General features: G+C 42.1%; 1 protein-coding gene across 1 annotated transcript in view; it reads left to right on the top strand.

The window, feature by feature from the left end:
* The window catches only part of LAMA3 (laminin subunit alpha 3), a 434,613-nt gene that overhangs the window by 288,443 nt on the left and 128,308 nt on the right, over positions 1-17,862 (top strand). Inside the window, exons 33-37 of the mRNA XM_042780249.1 lie at positions 4,910-5,054; positions 5,924-6,064; positions 7,445-7,606; positions 10,351-10,449; positions 13,104-13,187. Coding sequence (XP_042636183.1) covers positions 4,910-5,054; positions 5,924-6,064; positions 7,445-7,606; positions 10,351-10,449; positions 13,104-13,187 — 631 coding nt within the window. The remainder of the gene's footprint in view (positions 1-4,909; positions 5,055-5,923; positions 6,065-7,444; positions 7,607-10,350; positions 10,450-13,103; positions 13,188-17,862) is intronic.

Below are 17,862 nucleotides of genomic sequence, written 5' to 3'. Positions count from 1 at the left end.
AAGGCACAGATGCCTCTTGATAAGATGTCACAGTCTAATGGGGGAGCCTGTAGTAGTCAATAATGACAGTATAGATGGTGAGCACCAAATAGCATGCAAGGTGCTATGGGGGCCCAGGTCTCTGACAGCACCCATTCTATTACTTTGTTTCTTCACTCAGAAACCTTTCCCAACTCCCCATTATCTAACGGAGTAAAGGCTAACTTTTTGTCGGTAATCTGGCCCCCACTTGTCCTAACTTAAATGTTTTCTTCAGCTTTCTGCTCTGGCTTGGTTTTCTCACTTCTCTAGACACTTTTTCCCAACATTCAGTTCTCCGATTATAAAATTCCCCCTTTTTCTACCCCAAAATGTTACTTATCCTTCAAGAATTATGTGTGAAAAGTCCAAACTCAAAGAAGGCACAAAGCCTTCTTCTACAAATAGCAGAGTTATGCTTATTATTTGATTGCATAAAGCTTTTTTAATGCTCTACCATCTCATCTCTTACTTACATGGTTAGTTAACTTTCTACATCTCCATGTCCTGGATCCTCAATGAAAATATGCTGATGTCAAGACTGACTGACTCTGCAAAAACAAACCTGTTGCTGTTGAGTTAGGTTGTGACTCATGGAGACCCCACGTGTTACAAAGAAGAACTGCTCCATAGGGTTTTTTTTGGCTGTAATCTTTCACTGCAGTAAATTGCCAAGGCTTTCACCCATGGGCCACTGGGGGAGTTTGAACTGTTAATCTTTGGGTTAGCAATCATTTGTATCACCCAGGGACCTCTGTTCTACACAAAACGATGTGTATTCAGGAGCAATCTGTAATTGTTGAATGAATAAGTTAATGGATAGGTAGACTTTGAGTTCTGGGTTGAAATTGGAGTTTGCTGTGAGTGTAATACTAAGGGACCCCCAGTATTTAATGACTGAAAGACCGAGTTCACCCTAGCACACCTGGGCCTGGATTTCTATGAGCCATACATAATGAGCATGCCCCCCCCCATTCAGATTCTCATCTGCACATTATTATATCACATTTAGCCCCATGCCCATCTCTTTGGAGATGACTTCCTCTAACCTGCATCCTCAGGCAGCATCTGTTGGCATCTTTGGCCTTTAGTAAGGATAGGCCCTTGGGGAGCAGAATCTTTACGGAAAAATGTGCTAAGGTCAGGTTGACTTCAGCTAGGTAATTTTAAAAGATGTTCAGCCAGACTTTGAAAAAGGAGTTTCATTTTAATTCCCTGTTGTCATGGTACCACTAAAAATGCCTTTTGTACAGGATGCATATGCTCAGTGGTCTAAACATTGTATTACTCAGTTACTCAGATTGTAGTCTTCGTGGTTTGGTTAACCCTTGCCTATCAGCCCCAACTGTGCTTCTCAGGGCTTAGTTTTCTGGCCACTGTCTTTGTCTGCTCAGTGTCTTGCTTATTCTCATCTACTCTTAAGCTCTGGGTTGCCCCTTACCTGCTGAGGCTCATAGCTTTATCCTGTATCACTGACTTGTTCTCACTCTCTGCACCCTCCCCTGCCTTCCACATCATCTCACACATGCTTTCTGAAACGAATAGGCAGACACGTCATGATTTTGCTTCCATTCCTCCTTGTCGCAACAAACAGCTTCCACAGTTGCCGTGTCTGCAAAATACTCAGATTCCTTTATTTTCCAATGAAGTAAAAGTATGAAACGTATGTTCTTGTCCGTCTGTCCTTGCCTTCAAGGTCTGGACCCAGGCCTCTCCCTCAGTGAGGCGCTCTTCGGAGGCAGTCTCTCCCGTCTTTCTCTTCTGTCCTGAGTTCCTCCTTCCATTGCTTTTTATTGTGGTTGCCTGTACCCTCTTCTAGGGAGCTCTGGTGGCATAGTGCCTAAGGCATTTGACTGCTAACCAGAAGGCTGGCGGTTCAAACCCACCAGCTACTCCTTGGAAGGAAGGTTGGGCAATCTACTTCTGTAGTGATACTGTCTCCGAAACCCAAGGAGGGGTTGCTATGAGTCAGCTCCCACTCCACAGCAATGAGTTTGGTTTTTTGGTTTTGGTATCCTCTTCTTTCCCATCTCTAAAACACTAGAATTTTTATGTTCCACATTATCTGCTCTCTTCAGAAATAACAGAAAGGATCTGGGAACAAATCCTTGTATTTTTGTTTAAGCTTCAGATTGCATTTAGTCTGATATCTACTAGAAGAGGGCAAGGGTTGTTATCCTGGATCCAGGAACCATCTGACAGTGAGTACAAAGTTTTGTGACCATGTGAGTATGAATGTGGGTGTGTAAGAACGTATGAATGAATGAGTGTGTATCTGTGAGAGGGTGTGAGTATGTGTGTGTGAGTGTGCTTGTGTAGGACAGTGAGTATGTGAAGGGGTTTGTGACTGTGACAGTGTGTGTATGGGTATGCATGAGAGTGTGTGAGTGAGTCTGTGAAACTATCTGTGAATATGTATATGAGTGTGAGTGTGTGTGAATGAGAGTGAGAGAATGTGTATATGAATGTGAGTGTGTGTGAATGAGAGTGTGTGTGACTTGAATGCACTTTTCTAAGAAGATGACCCATCCTTTACTTCAGTACCCAGAAGGGTTGTGACTCCCTTCCTAAGTTGACAGTCACTGCACTCGAGTGTTTACCTCAAGCAGAACATTTATACTTTAAACCTGCTTCACTTGAGGTGTGGGTTAGAGGCTGCTTTCTCTTCCTTAGTAAAATGATGTCTGCAGGTGAAGCTGATCAAGTCTTTTTAGACATGGTGAGTGAAGGAAACGGATGCCTTTGTGCTCCTCTTAGCCAAGGACTAACAAAACCAAGAACAGTCATACTTACATGTGTGCAAGCACAGTTCTAAGGTTTCCCATATACTATTTATTCCTTATAACAATTCTGTGAAGTAAGTATTATTATCCCCATTTTCACAGATGAGGAAACTAAATTACAAAGATATTAATTTGCCCAGAATCCCACATTGGTGAAACCGCATTTGAACCCGGGCCATCTAGTTCTGAAGTTTGTGCTTTTTAATCACATACAAAAATCCTTTATCAAGTTATAAGTAAATATTTCCCAAAGGAAAACATGCTTCAATATAAAGTTTTATATATATATATATATATATATATATATATATATTTAGGATGGTCACTAGGGTAACATATTTTGAAAGATATTAAGAGATAGGTGGTATCTTAAATTTGGAGCCAATTTAATGATAACATATTTCATATCAGATTGTACTCCCCATATGCCAATAAGAAACATTTCCTGATCCATTTTTTGGGTCCACGAGAAAGGATCCATGTAGAGTTCCCTCTAGACTCCAGCTGTGGAACTCAGGGACTGAAGACTCACAGCAGCTCCTCCTCCTCCCCACCTGCCGCTTGCACATTGGGCTTCTCAGGGCTCCGCTTGCAGCCACTGCTCTTCCTGCTCAGCTCAGCCACTTTTGTGTTTCAGTTGCACCAATGAGGTGAGCACTCATGGCTTCCCCAGAACTTTCCTCTGAGCCTCAGGCACTTGCCAGTGGGACTTCCCAACCAGGGCCTGCCCCTGTTGTCTCTTGCCCCACCCCTGCTCTCCTCTGTTATTCTTGGCCTCACATAGGCCCCCCTATCCACGTGGTCACTCAAGCTGGAAGACAGGAAGTCTTCCTTCCTTGCTTTCTCCTTCTTGTCTCCTCCTCCAGAAAGTCACAGTTCCTGAATTAGTTTTGGAGCCTATTTCTCCTCTCCATCTGACTACCTTTGCCCTAGTTCAGCCCGCTTATCTCTCTCCTGACTCAAAGACCTGCCTCTGGACTTGTCTCCTTGTATCAATTCTTCCCACAAATCCAGCTACATCACCTAATTTGAGAACCTCTATGACTTTCCTGGGTGGGGTGAATTGCTACCCCTCAAACGCTGATTATACCCTTTTGTAGAGTGGTCACATTCCCACCTCATGCCCCTGTCTGTGGAAACTTCTCAGGCTGAGGTGTGTCCATCACTGTACCCCAGCACCTAACCCACACCTGGCACAGGTGAATGCACAGTGCCTTGTTTCCCCCTCTAAAAACTTTCCATAATGATAACATCTTTTGAGCACCTGGCCACTTACAAGTCATGCATGGTGCTGAATGCTTTGTAAGCATCGCCTCATCGTCTTCACCACAACCCCAGGAGGGGAGGCTCTCAGTTTCCCTCTCTCACAGATGAGAAAACTAAAGTTTTGAGGATAACTTGCCAAGATAGCATAGCTAACATATGTCAGGGCCGGGTTAGGACTCTGGTCGGTCTGTCTTCTGTGGCAGCTCCTAACAGCTTGCTTACTGCTCACAAGACAGTGTCAACACCCTCTGTCCACACGGTTTGGCAGCCACCTGCCTCTTCGGGCCCATCAGTCAGCATTCACTGCTCTTAGTCTGCCTCATGGCACCACACTTGTGTTCCCTGTGTGCACCTGTGGCTTCTCCCTTCTACTTGTTCTTTGTGGAACACCTGTCATGTTCCCTCCCCCCGCCCTAGCCCCACTTGCCCATACTTGTTCTTTAAGGCTCAGTTGAGGCATCACCTAATCTGAGAACCTGTGACTTTCCTGGGTGGGGTGAGATGCTGCCCCTCAAACTCTGATTATGCCCTTTTGTGAAGTGGTAACATTCCCACCTCATGCCCCTGTCTGAGGGAGCTTCTCAGGCTAGGGTGTGCCATCACTGTACCCCAACACGTAGCCCACACCTGGCACAGGTGAGTGCACATTGGTGATGGTTATCTGGATGTTAGAGCTTTTTCTGTGCTTGTCTCTAGTCACCTTGGACACTAAGCACCCATGGGCAGTCTCTGTGTCTATTTAACTGGCTTTGTGCAGCAATTCCTCTGCCTCAGTGGAGGGGGCCACTTTAGAGTTTGGTTTAGAAAGATGATAACTGTCGCTTCCTTTTGTTTGGGTGAAGATGCAAGTCCAGGATCACAGGGCGACAGTGTGACCGGTGTGCTTCTGGGTTTTATCACTTCCCTGAGTGTGTTCCCTGCAATTGCAACCAAGAGGGGACAGAGGCAGGAGTCTGTGACCCAAGGACTGGAGCTTGCCTCTGCAAGGTAAGATGGACCATGTTGAGGCCAGGGACGCCAAGGCCAGGGGCATCAGCTACCACCAGTGAGAAAGCTATTTGTGCTGAGTCAACCTATACAAATATGTGGGCAGTGGGACCACCTTCCCCATAAGAGATTTTCATAAAGTGTAGAGTGTGTGATAGTCATTATCTCATTTAATAGAAATGATTAGGAGGGAAGCCCTCTCTTATCCTTTAGAGGCCACAGACCCTTTTGAGAATCTGATAAGAGGAATAGACTTTTGTCTACAATTTGTAGAGGCTTATAGGTTCCCCTGAAACCTGTTTCTGGAGTATGTTGTTGTTGTTGTTATGTGCCGTCGAGTCGGCCCCGACTCATAGCGACCCCTCCTTGGGTTTCTGAGGCAGTATCACTACGGAAGTAGGATTGCCCAACCTTCCTTCCAAGGAGTGGCTGGTGGGTTTGAACCACCAGCCTTCTGGTTAGCAGTCAAGTGCTTTAGCCACTATGCTACCAGAGGCCCGGTTAATAATCTCCACTCCAGGATTCTGCCAGGTGATAGGAGAGCATCCCTTACTAGCAGATGTTTTGAGGTGGTAGTAAGTGGGATACATTGTTTTGTCCTTATTGTGAATCCTTGTATTGCTTCAAGATGCCTTCAGGATACCAAGGGACATCTTAAGAAATTTAGGGAATTCTCTCTTCCCTCTGTGTGTGGTATAAAAGTTTAACAATCATGCAGTATAAATTCTTAACAATTAGATACCCTTCAATGTTTCGTTAACATCTGTGTTCTGACATCCTGCACTGGTATTGAATTTGTACAGGAAGCTAATTACAGTCAGGGAGCCTTCAGAAGGAATGATCTCTTGTTTCATTTTCTGCATCAACAGGAAAATGTGGAAGGTATAGAATGCAATATCTGTAGAAAAGGTTCATTCTATTTGGACCCAGCCAATCCCAAAGGTTGTACCAGCTGCTTTTGCTTTGGAATAAATAATGATTGTACCAGTACTCACAAGCGAAGAACTAAGGTATGCAGGGAATCAAAATCTTTTTTGCCCTTATTGAATACTTCAGATTGAGGAAAGAAGTGAATTGATAGGAAACATGAAGTGTTGTGGGACTTTCTGTATATTAATATTTTACAGTGGGAAGCATTGTCCTCGTTCCCTCTGCCAGCAGCATTCCTTCCACAAATATCCCCAGGCTTTTTCCCAAATATCTCCTGCTCGGAAGGACCTTCCCTCCTCCCTCCCTGCGAAGTAGCCCACCCTGGTCACTTTCTACACCTTCATTCTGCTTTGTTTCCTCCACAGCGTTTATCACTCCTTGATGTACTATAAACTAATTTTGAAATTTGCTTTTTATCTGTTTTCTTCCACCACTAGCATGTAAGCTCCTGACAGAGTAGGTGATCAGTATATATTTGGTAAATGAATGGAAATTCACTGCTGCCAAGTCAATTCCAACTCACAGTGACACAGAGGATTGAACAATGGGCTTTAAACAGCAACATTTGTGAGGATGGTGCAGGACTGGGCAATGTTTCATACTGTGAAGGTCACTATGAGTCAGAACTGACTTGACAGCATCTAATGACAAATGGAGATTGTTGCCTTCCCCCCCCCCCCATTTCTCTTTTCTTCTTCTTCCATTTTTACTTTTCTTCTTACTTATTTTGCCACATCTTTTCTTTGGCTACTTTTTAATTAACTCCATGAAACAAAAACATTTGTGGTCTTCATTATGTCATGAATCAGCAGTTTTAATAATCCAAGAGGCTCATGCTGGCTCTCTTTGTATGAGTAATGTCTTCTCTCCAAGAAGATTTCATAGAGAGATTATTATATATATTTTATTGTCTGCCCTTTAAAAAGAGTACAGACTGGTAATTGGGAAAAAAATTTGTAAATCCACTCTGAAGTCTATCCTCCAGCCCCTAAGTGCAGTCGGAAAGCACTATTCTGAACATAAGCCTTGCCAATTTCTATTTTGTCTTTCCTCATATATAACTTCTGGTTTCCTTTGTGATCAGGGAAATGATGTTCATTTAGAGAAAAATTAGTGACAGTAGGCCATTGTACTCCTTGTCACATTTTCTGTATAAGGAGCACACCATATGATGTTGACATAATCCTAGTTATTATTCATACATGTGTGTGTTTATCATTATTTATTGAACACCAAGAAAAATCACACAAGCCTGCATTCAGTGCCCTCAAGGACTCCCAGTAGAACCCGTCAGATGGGTGCAGTAGTTGGGTGGGGGCTCTATCACGAGGGTCTGAGGGGAGGCCCAAGAGGAGACACACAAGAAGCCTTTGTAAGCCAAGTGGCTGCTGCATGCCTCATTCCGTGATGCCTCAGTAGGCCCCAGCCACACGCTTCCATCTGTTGCTCTCGTGTTGCAGTTTGTGGATATGATGGGCTGGCGCCTGGAGATGGCAGATCATGTGGACATCCCCACCTCATTCAACCCAGGCAGCAACAGTGTGGTTGCAGACATTCAGGAGCTGCCCGCAACAGTTCTCAGTGTATCCTGGGTCGCACCCCCTTCATACCTGGGCGATAAGGTAATGTCATCCTGTTGTCCTGAGCCCTCCGTGGGCCTTCTCCATCACTGCATGGTTATCATTTATGAGGTGTTTGGAAAGAAGCAATCAGAAAATCAGGTGAACAGAATGAAGTCCCTGGGTGGCGCAGTCAACGTGCTTATCTCAATGGGTTGGAGATTTGAGTTCATCCAGAGGTGCCTCTGAAGAAAGACCCAGTCATCTACACTGAAAAATTAGCCGTTGAAGAATCATGGAGCACAGTTCTACAATGACACACATGGGTCACCATGAGTCAGAGTCAATTCAACAGCAAGTAATTACCGGTTAAAAGTGAAGAGACAGACCCTGCCTGCAGCCATGAAGAGCTGAGTTAGAGCCTCATGTTCCCACAGGCACTAGCCCAGCAGCAAATGAAAGCAATCACAGATAATGCTTTTTTTTGATTTTCACTTAATGACAAAGAATTTTCCTCCAGGGAAACAACCATTTAAATACTATCTCATGCAAGTGGAATAGGCCTACTTTTTTAAATGTTAATGCTCAGAATTCTTTGTTTTAAAGCAGAAAATGCCTTGTCAGAAAAACAAAAACTGAAGAGTGACTCATATAATCATTAAAGGAACACAAGGCCTAATAGAGCTTTTATGAGCAGAATCATGTGCATTGAGTTAGATGCTCCTGGGAGCATGTATACTGACTGCTTTTCCTTTCATTATAATTTATAATTCTAGAGCTTGGCCATCTACACTCGTTTCATGAGGACAGAAATGTTAGTCTTACATAGGAATATCATCAGGTGACATTCTTTTTTAGCAAGGCTAAATTTTTAAAGAAATATTATGCACTGCCATCGAGTCAGATCCAACTCACAGCAACCCCTCCTTGGGTTTCCAAGGCAGTATCACTACAGATGTAGATTGCCCAGCCTTCCTTCTGAGGAGTGGCTGGTGGGTTTGAACCTCCAGCCTTCTGGTTAGCAGTCAAGTGCCTTAGGCACTATGCCACCAGAGCTCCCTAAATAAATATTATTATGATAAAATACATAAAACATAAAATGTATTTGTTTAACTCTTTTTAAATGTACATTTCAGTAGCATTAATTACATTGCAATGTTGTGCAACCATCCTTACAAGGAGTAGAACTGCTGATGGGGATAGAGTCTATGGGGGTCGACCAGCTCAGGTGTTGCTGTAGTTTCACATTTAGAGTGATTAAATATTAAGGCCTTGTCAATCTAATTCTATTTTCTGGCTGAAGGACTGACTGTGGGTTTTGACATGAGAGTGTGGGTAATGTTTCTCTCATATATAAGTGCACTTCTCTCTCACTTAATATCTTCTTCACCTCTATATAGTTACCTCCAAAACTTTGCAGCTTAAAACAACAAAAAATTATTATCTTGCATAGTTTCAGTGGACCAGGAATCCAGGAGTGGCTCAGCTGGGTGGTTGTGAGTCAGATCTTTCATGGGGTTGTAGTCAAGATGTGAGAGAGGCTGCAGTTGGCTGGGACTGGGAGTTCCCTTTCTAAGCCCACTCGTGGTTGTTTAAAACCTCTCTTCCTTGCTGGCTCTTGGCTGGAGCCCTCAGTCCGTCCTCATGGGGACCCTCCATAGGCTGCCTGAGTGTCCTCATGACATGGTGTCTTTTTATAATCTAATTTTAGAGAAAACATACTCGCTCTTATGCTTTATTCTGTTCATTAGAAGTGAGTCACCAAGTAAAGCCCACACTCAAGGGGAGGGGAATTAAGCAGCACCTCTTGAAGGCAAGAGTAGCAAGGGGGTTTTAAAATCATGTATTTTAAAAACCACAGCAGTCCATCAAAATGGCAACACTTAATATCAATAAGATGATTCAAGATGTTATTTGCAGTACTTCCAGACTCTGAGATCATAACTTTGTAAAGCTTTCTCAGGTTATAGATTTGAGGGAAAAACTTCTGCAAACTGGGAGCCCAAAAGTGCTTCTCTGATGCTGCAGGTTATTTGTGTTTTGCAGTCAAGGTATTTTGTCTTTCGCTCTGAGGCGATGTTTTTTTCTGAATCTCATCCCCTTTCTTCCACCCCTCACTCACTCCTTCCTTCTTGATTAGTTTTTGCTTTAAGGGTGGGAGGTATCAGGACCAGAGATGAAATTACCACCAGAAAACGATGATTTCTTCATCTCCACCACCATAATGGCACTTTCACAGCATTGAGAGAAAGTCTGGATCCCTAATGGAGTAGTCAACATGGATGCCAGATCCAGTAGATATGGAAAATATTATATCTAAATTACATGGTAGTTATATTAGATATAATAACTTAGTAATCATTCATTTTCTGCTTTCAGGGGAATTTTTTTTTTTTAATTTATTTTTGGTTTCATTTTTTGACTGATAAATATTAACCAATATTAAATAAGAAATCAATGGCCTAGATTTCTTAGAATAGCTATGGCTTAAATAAACATTTTGGCTTAGTAGTCACTAGAGGAACAGTCTTATTTCTTTCAGTGTGAAGATTATTTTTCTTTTTAAGAGAAATATCCCTTGCTTGTAAAACTCAATCTTGCTCATGCTAAACATTTTAAATGATACAAGATGGTATAAATTAAGAAGTTAAAGTTCTATCCTTAATTCCGCTTACTAGAAGCAACCATTTTAATAGATGGATTATGTATCTTCCCAGATTGTATGTGCCGAAGTAAGTACTTTTCATATGGGTTAATGTTGACACAGTTTTTCTGATGCTTGTATTTCTATTTTAATTCAATTTTAGGTTTCCTCCTATGGTGGCTACCTCACTTACCAAGTCAAGTCCTTCGGCTTGCCCAATGACATGGTTCTTCTGGGAAAGACGCCGGATGTGCAGCTCACTGTGGGTATCAGAACACGGCCCCAGTGGCAGGAAGGGGGGTTGCTGTTGGTGCTGATGCCAATTTAGGACCTTTGGATAAGTGTTCTACAGAAAGATTAACTTGTTTCTAATATTTTGTAGAAACTGAAAAGGAAGCTTAGATCACATAGCATCTCCTCAAGATCCTGCTTCCAGGACTCTCTTTTCCCTCCCAAAGAACTTAACTGTTTCTTGCTTTTGCTTCTCGTAATTACTGCCTCAGCGTAAACTTTTTTTTTTTTTTTTAATGTTTCTGTTTCTCAGTTTAGTTTAACAGATATGTTTGAGTCCTTCCAATGTTCAAGCCACATTGCTGGACTCTATTAAGGGTTAACAAGGTGAGCTCTGTCCTCACAAAGTATATCATCTAACAAAGGAGACAAAGGAACTATGCAAATCACTGCAGTCTGCTGAATAAAACACGTTTGAGGAGAAGTACAAACAGGGCTCCATGGGCACGGGGATACGGTGGGGGCCTTGGGCAGTCTGATAGGCCCTCAGACAGCTTCATGGAGCAAGTTAGTTTTGAGCCAGACATTTAAGAATGGGTCTGAGAGGAGAAATGCCCTCTCGGGGCAGGAAATAAGGTGAGATGAGATCAAAGGACAGTGCGGGGCAGAAGGCTGTGCTCATGGGATGACCAGTTCAACTTGGCTGGTATCAGTGGTGCTAAGTCATTGAAAACAAGGTTGGAAGGAAGGGTTGTTCTTGTTGTGTGCCGTCGAGTCGGCCCCGACTCATAGCAACCCCACCTTGGGTTTTGAAGGCAGTATCACTACGGAAGTAGATTGCCCAACCTTTCTTTCGAGGAGTGGCTGGTGGGTTTGAACCACCAGCTTTCTGGCTAGCAGTCAAGTCCCTTAGGCACCACACTACCAGAGCTCCTGGACGGAAGGGTGGGAAACCAGTTTCTGTTGCATCACCACAACCAATGTGATTCCATGTGTGTCTGAGTAGATTAAAGAGTATTTTATGCAATGATAGAAGATTTGACCTGATAAGACAATGGAGACCTACTCTGCCTTTTTGAGAAGAGAAGTGACATCCATACACTATGTGCCAGGCACACAATCCACAACTGTATTCTAGAAAATTCCTTGAGGGAAGAGGCAATGTGCCTCTTTTACCCCCACAAGGTGGGGCATAGCACCTTGAACACAGAGTGGGGTGCCATAGCCCAGGCTTGCTTCTGTTTCTGGTTTTTGTGCTGTGACTACACAATGCAATTACAGCTTTCTGAAGGGGGTCCCTTGTGTCTCTCACTGTAAACTAGGAACCAGTGAGTCTTACACACAGCTAGGGGCTACACGTTCCTGGTGGGTATCTTTGCTCAGATACTGTGGTGTTGTGTTTTGTTTTTATTGGTACCCACATCTGTTGAATTGTTTCTTCAAAAGCCTCAAAGAACTTTTACAGAACATCTTAAAACTAAAGCACCAATGATATTACAATGATGGTCTAAGGAAAAATAGCTGCAGAATAAAAATATGGCCATGGCAGTGCTCTGTTTCAGTGTCGTATTTTTTGCAGAGCATCATGTAGTTCAGATCATTGGTTTACCTGTTTTTTTTTTTTTTTTTTTTATTGCCAAAGAGTTTATTGTATAAGCTGTTGGAATTCTTTTAGAGGTAATGACTAAAATTTCTCCTTAAGTTTTATCTTCAAACATGGAAAAGAATTTAGGCTTATGAAACATTTGCTTTGCTGCTTTGTTCCTCACCCTTGTAATTGAGAGCCTATGGGGAATGTTTCTTAGATTTAGGTTTTAAATAATTTGTGACCCCAGATAATGCTTTACTTTCTGAAACATGGATCCTAAGGAATGGAATCCTTTCAGATTTTGTGCAGTAACAGGACAGCTGGGGCTCTGTGTGTGTGTTGGGGCACTGCTGGTGGGCCCTAACCTTCCCATTCTGCTCTGTGAGGAATCTCTCAAGAGCAACTGTAATGGAAAGAGGTGGGGTGGGGAGATGGGGAGGGAAAGTGGCAGGGGGAGGGGGCCGAGAATGAGTAAGGGTAAGAAATGCAGAGCTAAGTCCTCTTTTGTGTTGCTGGCTCTGCATTTCCCTAATTTGCATATTTTTATAATTTGTATTTCATCCTTCAGCTCTGCCCACCCCTCTTCACTATCCCACCTATCAAAGCACTTTCTTGATACCAAAACATGCCTAAGGCACTTGACTGCTAACCAGGAGGCTGGTGGTTCAAACCCATCAGCCACTCCTCTGAAGGAAGGTTGAGCAATCTACTTCCATAGTGATACTGCCTCAGAAACCCAAGGAGGGGTCACTATGAGTCAGGTCTGACTTGATGGCAAATAACAACAACAGGCAGTAATGGAAACAGCACCTCATATATTCACTGCAAAGTATGGTTGGTCCTCCCTACCACACATGCAGGCCAGTTTAGTCACTTTCAATTAAGGGAATTTTCCTTGTTTCCTATTTGTAAATGGTATTAGATACTATTATTTTGTTTCTATATCACTAATCCTTTCACCACTTAATTTCTGAACTATGTTTTAGAGTCAGGTTTCCATGTAATGCAAATTCATAGAAATTCAAGTTCTTAGATCAGTTATACATGTCAAAACATCTCAGTCCAGGTGCTGAAGCACTCATTTCCTCTTTAAACAGGGTCGGCAGATGTCACTGGTCTATGAAGAGCCAACCAATCCTCGGCCAGACCGGCTGTATTATGGGCGAGTCCAGGTGGTAGAGGTAAAGGAATGCTTCAATCAAATGGTTCTTAATGGTCCTTCTTGTTCTATAATTAGTTGTTTCTAACAATCAGGACTTTTTACTTATTATTTTTATATAGACGGTGTGGTCCTCTGAGGCTTTGTTTGCACTATCTTTATGGCCCTTAGCACTGTCTCATCTGTATTTCAGTTAATTGTCTTTGTTTTAAAAAGCCTGTGAGATTGTAGATGCTACCACATAGCTCCCTTTATCTTCAGGCCTCTGTCAATACCTGGGACCTGTGGAGCATCCAACGAACACTTGAGGTGGATGGATAGAAAAGCCATGAGCATGAATGCCTTACATCAAAAGTAATGAGTAATGTAGTGAAATGAAGGAAAACATATCAAATCCTCTATCCCCAATCTGTCAGTTTGTCATAATGAGTTTCGTGTTGCTGTGATGCTGGCAGCAATGACACCATTATTTTAAATACCAGCAGAATGGATAGGTTTCAGCAGAGCTTTTAGACTAAGACAGATTGGGAAGAAAGACCTGGTGCTCTACTTCTGGAAATTAGCCAATGAGAAATGCTATGGATCACAACAGAATACTGTTGGGTAAGAGGGCTGTAAAATGAGCACTGAGGTTGGAAAGCACTCAGTGTACAGTGGCTGCGGTAATGGACTTCAGCATATGACCATGAATGTGGTGCAGGACGGAGCAACATTTCATTGTGCTGTACATTGGATTGCCATGACTTGGAGCTGACTTGACTTGAACTAACAACAACGACATATCAGAAAAGTTTTATCATACCTACTTGGTTACAACTGTTCCTTAAAAATAGTATCTCATTTGAATTATGAAAGTTACCCAGTACTTCAAAGTAATACTTTTTGAATACAACTTTGAACCCACAGACATATTTTAACATCTCTGCATGTCCTGTTCCACTGTTAAAAACTTAACTATTAAGATTACAGCACATAAGCCTTCTTAAAGGAGCTGGCTAGGCAGTAAAAGAGAATGAGTGAACCTTATAATTTTTGGAGCGCCTTCCTAGTTTGCTTCTAAAACACAATGTGCAAAGGATTTTAATCCTTAATCCTGATTTCTATGACCTAAATGTTTAGACACCAAGATGAACTTGATTTTAAAGATTGTGGTGAAAGTTATGATAATTTTTATTGTGATAGAATAGCCTCTTGCTTGAGAAAAGGATCAATTCTGTGTGGAAACAAAACCTGACTTATGTGTTTTAAATGGATTATGTAGATTAATAGGTTAATTAATAGACAAGGAACTTTTTAGGGACCCAAGGTAAACAAAAACAAAGTCTTTCCAAATCCTCAACAGGAAGAATGATTAATTAAGAGCAGAGCCTTGTGATCTGCGGGTAACTACATTCAACAAAGACCTCAGTATTAGCTGAGCCATGGAAACTTCCAGTGTGTCACATTTTCTAGTCCATGTACCAGGATGTTTCAAGCTCCATATCCTGGGCTGGAGTTTCTTATCTGAAGAGTAAAGGTGTTTTCTCTCTGTCTCGTCCCCTTGTTGGTAGCTCTCAGTAGATGCTGGTTGAAGCTGTTATACTTAGCATGCTCTCTTCCTGTGCACTTATACTGAGCTGGTGGGAATCATCACTAGAGCTCTTGAATCCATTTTGAAACTAGGATAGAGAAGACCTAAACTTTGGCATTTTGCACCCCTGGAGGGATGTATTTCAGGCTTTCTTGGTTCATATTAAGAGTTACAATCCATTACTGAAGGTGTGACCCCCTTATAGAGCTTGCTGTTGGCCATACTACTGTACCTTTCTATACCATCAGCAAGTTCCCAGCATAGTTCTGCCTTTATGACTCTCCTGCTTAGGCCCAGGTGCTATCTGTGTCCCCTGAAAGGCCTGCAGCAGAAATTTGGCAGTCAGATTCCCACCAGAGACAGATACCCCTTCTTCTTTCTTTACTGTGTTATCTCCTTTTAAAAAAATGTATTTACCACATATTCTTCTACACATTTTATAATCTCTTCTTCCCTTTTCCTCTAAATTTTCTCCCCCATCTAACATTTTAAAAAACTCTAAGCTATCACCAAAACATTAAACATCTTTCTTTATTCTAATTTGTGTTCTTTCCATAAAAACAAAAAACTGAACCAAAATTCACTGCTGTCAAGTCAGATCTGACTCATAGTGGCCCTTCCTTGGGTTTCCGAGGCAGTATCACTACGGAAGTAGATTGCCCAGTCTTCCTTCCGAGGAGTGGCTGGTGGGTTTGAACCGCCAGCCTTCTGGTTAGCAGTCAAATGCCTTAGGCACTACACTACCAGAAAGTCTGTTTTTCTCTTGCCTGGTTTTCTTTGGTGTTTATGTGGCTCTTTTATATTTTTCCTATATTCAGATGCATACAATAATTAAGAAAGTTAAAATGTTCTGACTTTACAATTTTACATTAAGGTGAATGGGTATAAAATAAATAATAATAAAAGGAAGAAAAGATTGATACTTACTATAACAACTCTGGTAGTGTACTGCCTAAGGCACTTGACTGCTAACCAGAAGGCTGGCAGTTCAAACCCACCAGCCACTCCTCGGAAGGAAAGTTAGGCAATCTATAACAACTCTGGTAGTGTACTGCCTAAGGCACTTGACTGCTAACCAGAAGGCTGGCAGTTCAAACCCACCAGCCACTCCTCAGAAGGAAAGTTAGGCAATCTACTTCCATAGTGATACTGACTCGGAAACCCAAGAAGAGGTCGCTATGAGTCAGGTCCGACTCAGCGGCATGTAACAACAACAACAACATAACATAGACGAACCTCAACAACATTATGCTGAGTAAAAGAAGCAAAACTCTAAAGACTAAATATTGTATGATTCTATTTATATGAAGAGGGGTGATGTCAGTAAGAAGATAGAGAAAGAATCTCTGAAAAGTTTTTTCCTCCATAAAAGCAATGAGAACAATGGCAATTGTCAGAATCAATGTTTTTAGAACTCTGACAGTTAACCAAACGCTTGCAGCAATCTCAGAGCGTTTATTCTAGAAGTGTAAGCTTTGTGGCATTCTAACTTGCCCCATTCCCATACCACTCTCTTCAGCTCCAGAGTAGCCTTGAAATCAACATCCCACAATCACAGTGAAGATCAGCAGCTTGCAGTCACCAGACAGGACACAATGAAGTTAGAATCCCTCAAAGCCTCATTTGCAGCAAATTATCATTATCTGACTTGTCTGGAACTTTCCTGGAAGACCAACCCCCCTTGCAAAAGCATCTTTATCTTCTGAAAGGAATCACAGTTGAAGGTCCGGGATAGAGTAGGAGAAAAAAGTGGGGCAAAACTCAGTAATGAAAAAAGACCAGGCTTATGGTATGACGGAGACTGGTGAAACTCCCAAGACTATAGCCTTTAGACACCCTTCAAGCCTGGAACCTAACTCGCCCCCATGGCTCAACTTTCAGCCAGACTATAGGCCTGTAAAGTGAACAGTAACACCAGGAAGGTATGCACTCCTTGTAACAGCAAATAATACAAGATCCGAAGAGCAGCGTTTACCCAGGGATAAAGTTCAGAAGACCGGAAGGGATAAGAAAGAAGGATGAATAGAAACAGTAACCACAGGGAGGAAGTGGGAAGATGCTGTTACATTGTGGGGATTGCAATCAGTGTCACAAATCAAAATGTGTGTGAATTGTTGAATAGAAAATCAATTTGCTCTGTAAATTTTCACCCAAATCACAATAAAAAGTTAAAAAAAAAAAAAAAAAGGAAAGGAAAGTCCTGTGGAGCATTGTTCTACTCTGACACACATGGGGTCTCCATGAAAAAAAAAAAAAAAAAATTCTGCCTTGGTTTGCCTGGTTCAATGCTGTTACAATACAAAAAGCCTTCTCCTTGGGGACATTTGTTGAAAACATTTAGAGGTAATTATTTACTTTCATGACTGTCTGAGGTGGTAACAATTGAGGAATACAATAGGGTAAACACAAGTTTAAAAGAAAAAGCTGGGAATTAAGAAATTCATACCAAACAAAACCAAACCCACTGATAATGAGATAGTGCCAACTCATGGTGACCTCATGTATCTGCAGAGTAGAACTGTGCCATAGGGTGTTTGTGGCTATAATATTTATGGAAGTAGATCTCCAGGTCTTTCTTTCACAGTGCCACTGGGTGGGTTTGAACCATCAACCTTTATGTTGGTAACTGAGCCGCACACCATTTGTGCTACCCAGGACCTCAGATGTTCATAGGAGCTTTGAAAAGCTTCAACATATTCCTGTGAATGTAGAATGCTGTGCATGCCTAGGACTGTGTGCATACATACCTAGGTCTCTGTGCATTCAGGAAAGACTTGAGAATGCCCTAAGCTCTCACATCTGGCTGACCATGGAGGTCTGTGCAAGCAGGAAGTGAAGGTTAAGGCAGAGTTATCAACTCTTAGCTGATTGTTGAAAATGTTCCCCAACATGCACACAGAGATCCTCAGCAAAGTTTAGAAGACTTTTTTTGGATTCAGCCATTTAAGAAAACCTCTCTTTAATGATTAGCTGGGCATTAATCTAACCAAGCAATGACTTTAGTTCTCACCTACAACGAAGAATACAAACTTTATAGCATTAGTTCAGAAAAGACACTACACCAACAAATAACATCAAACAACAACAATAACAAACCATGGGGAAATAGAGAATCTGATTTCCAGAA

The sequence above is a fragment of the Orycteropus afer genome, unplaced genomic scaffold (assembly GCF_000298275.1).
Source record: "Orycteropus afer afer isolate SDZICR_OR568_19922 unplaced genomic scaffold, OryAfe1.0 scaffold00030, whole genome shotgun sequence".
Lineage (NCBI taxonomy): Eukaryota > Metazoa > Chordata > Mammalia > Tubulidentata > Orycteropodidae > Orycteropus > Orycteropus afer.
The sequence above is the reverse complement of the archived record's forward strand: the minus strand, read 5'-3'. Positions and strand labels throughout refer to the sequence as shown.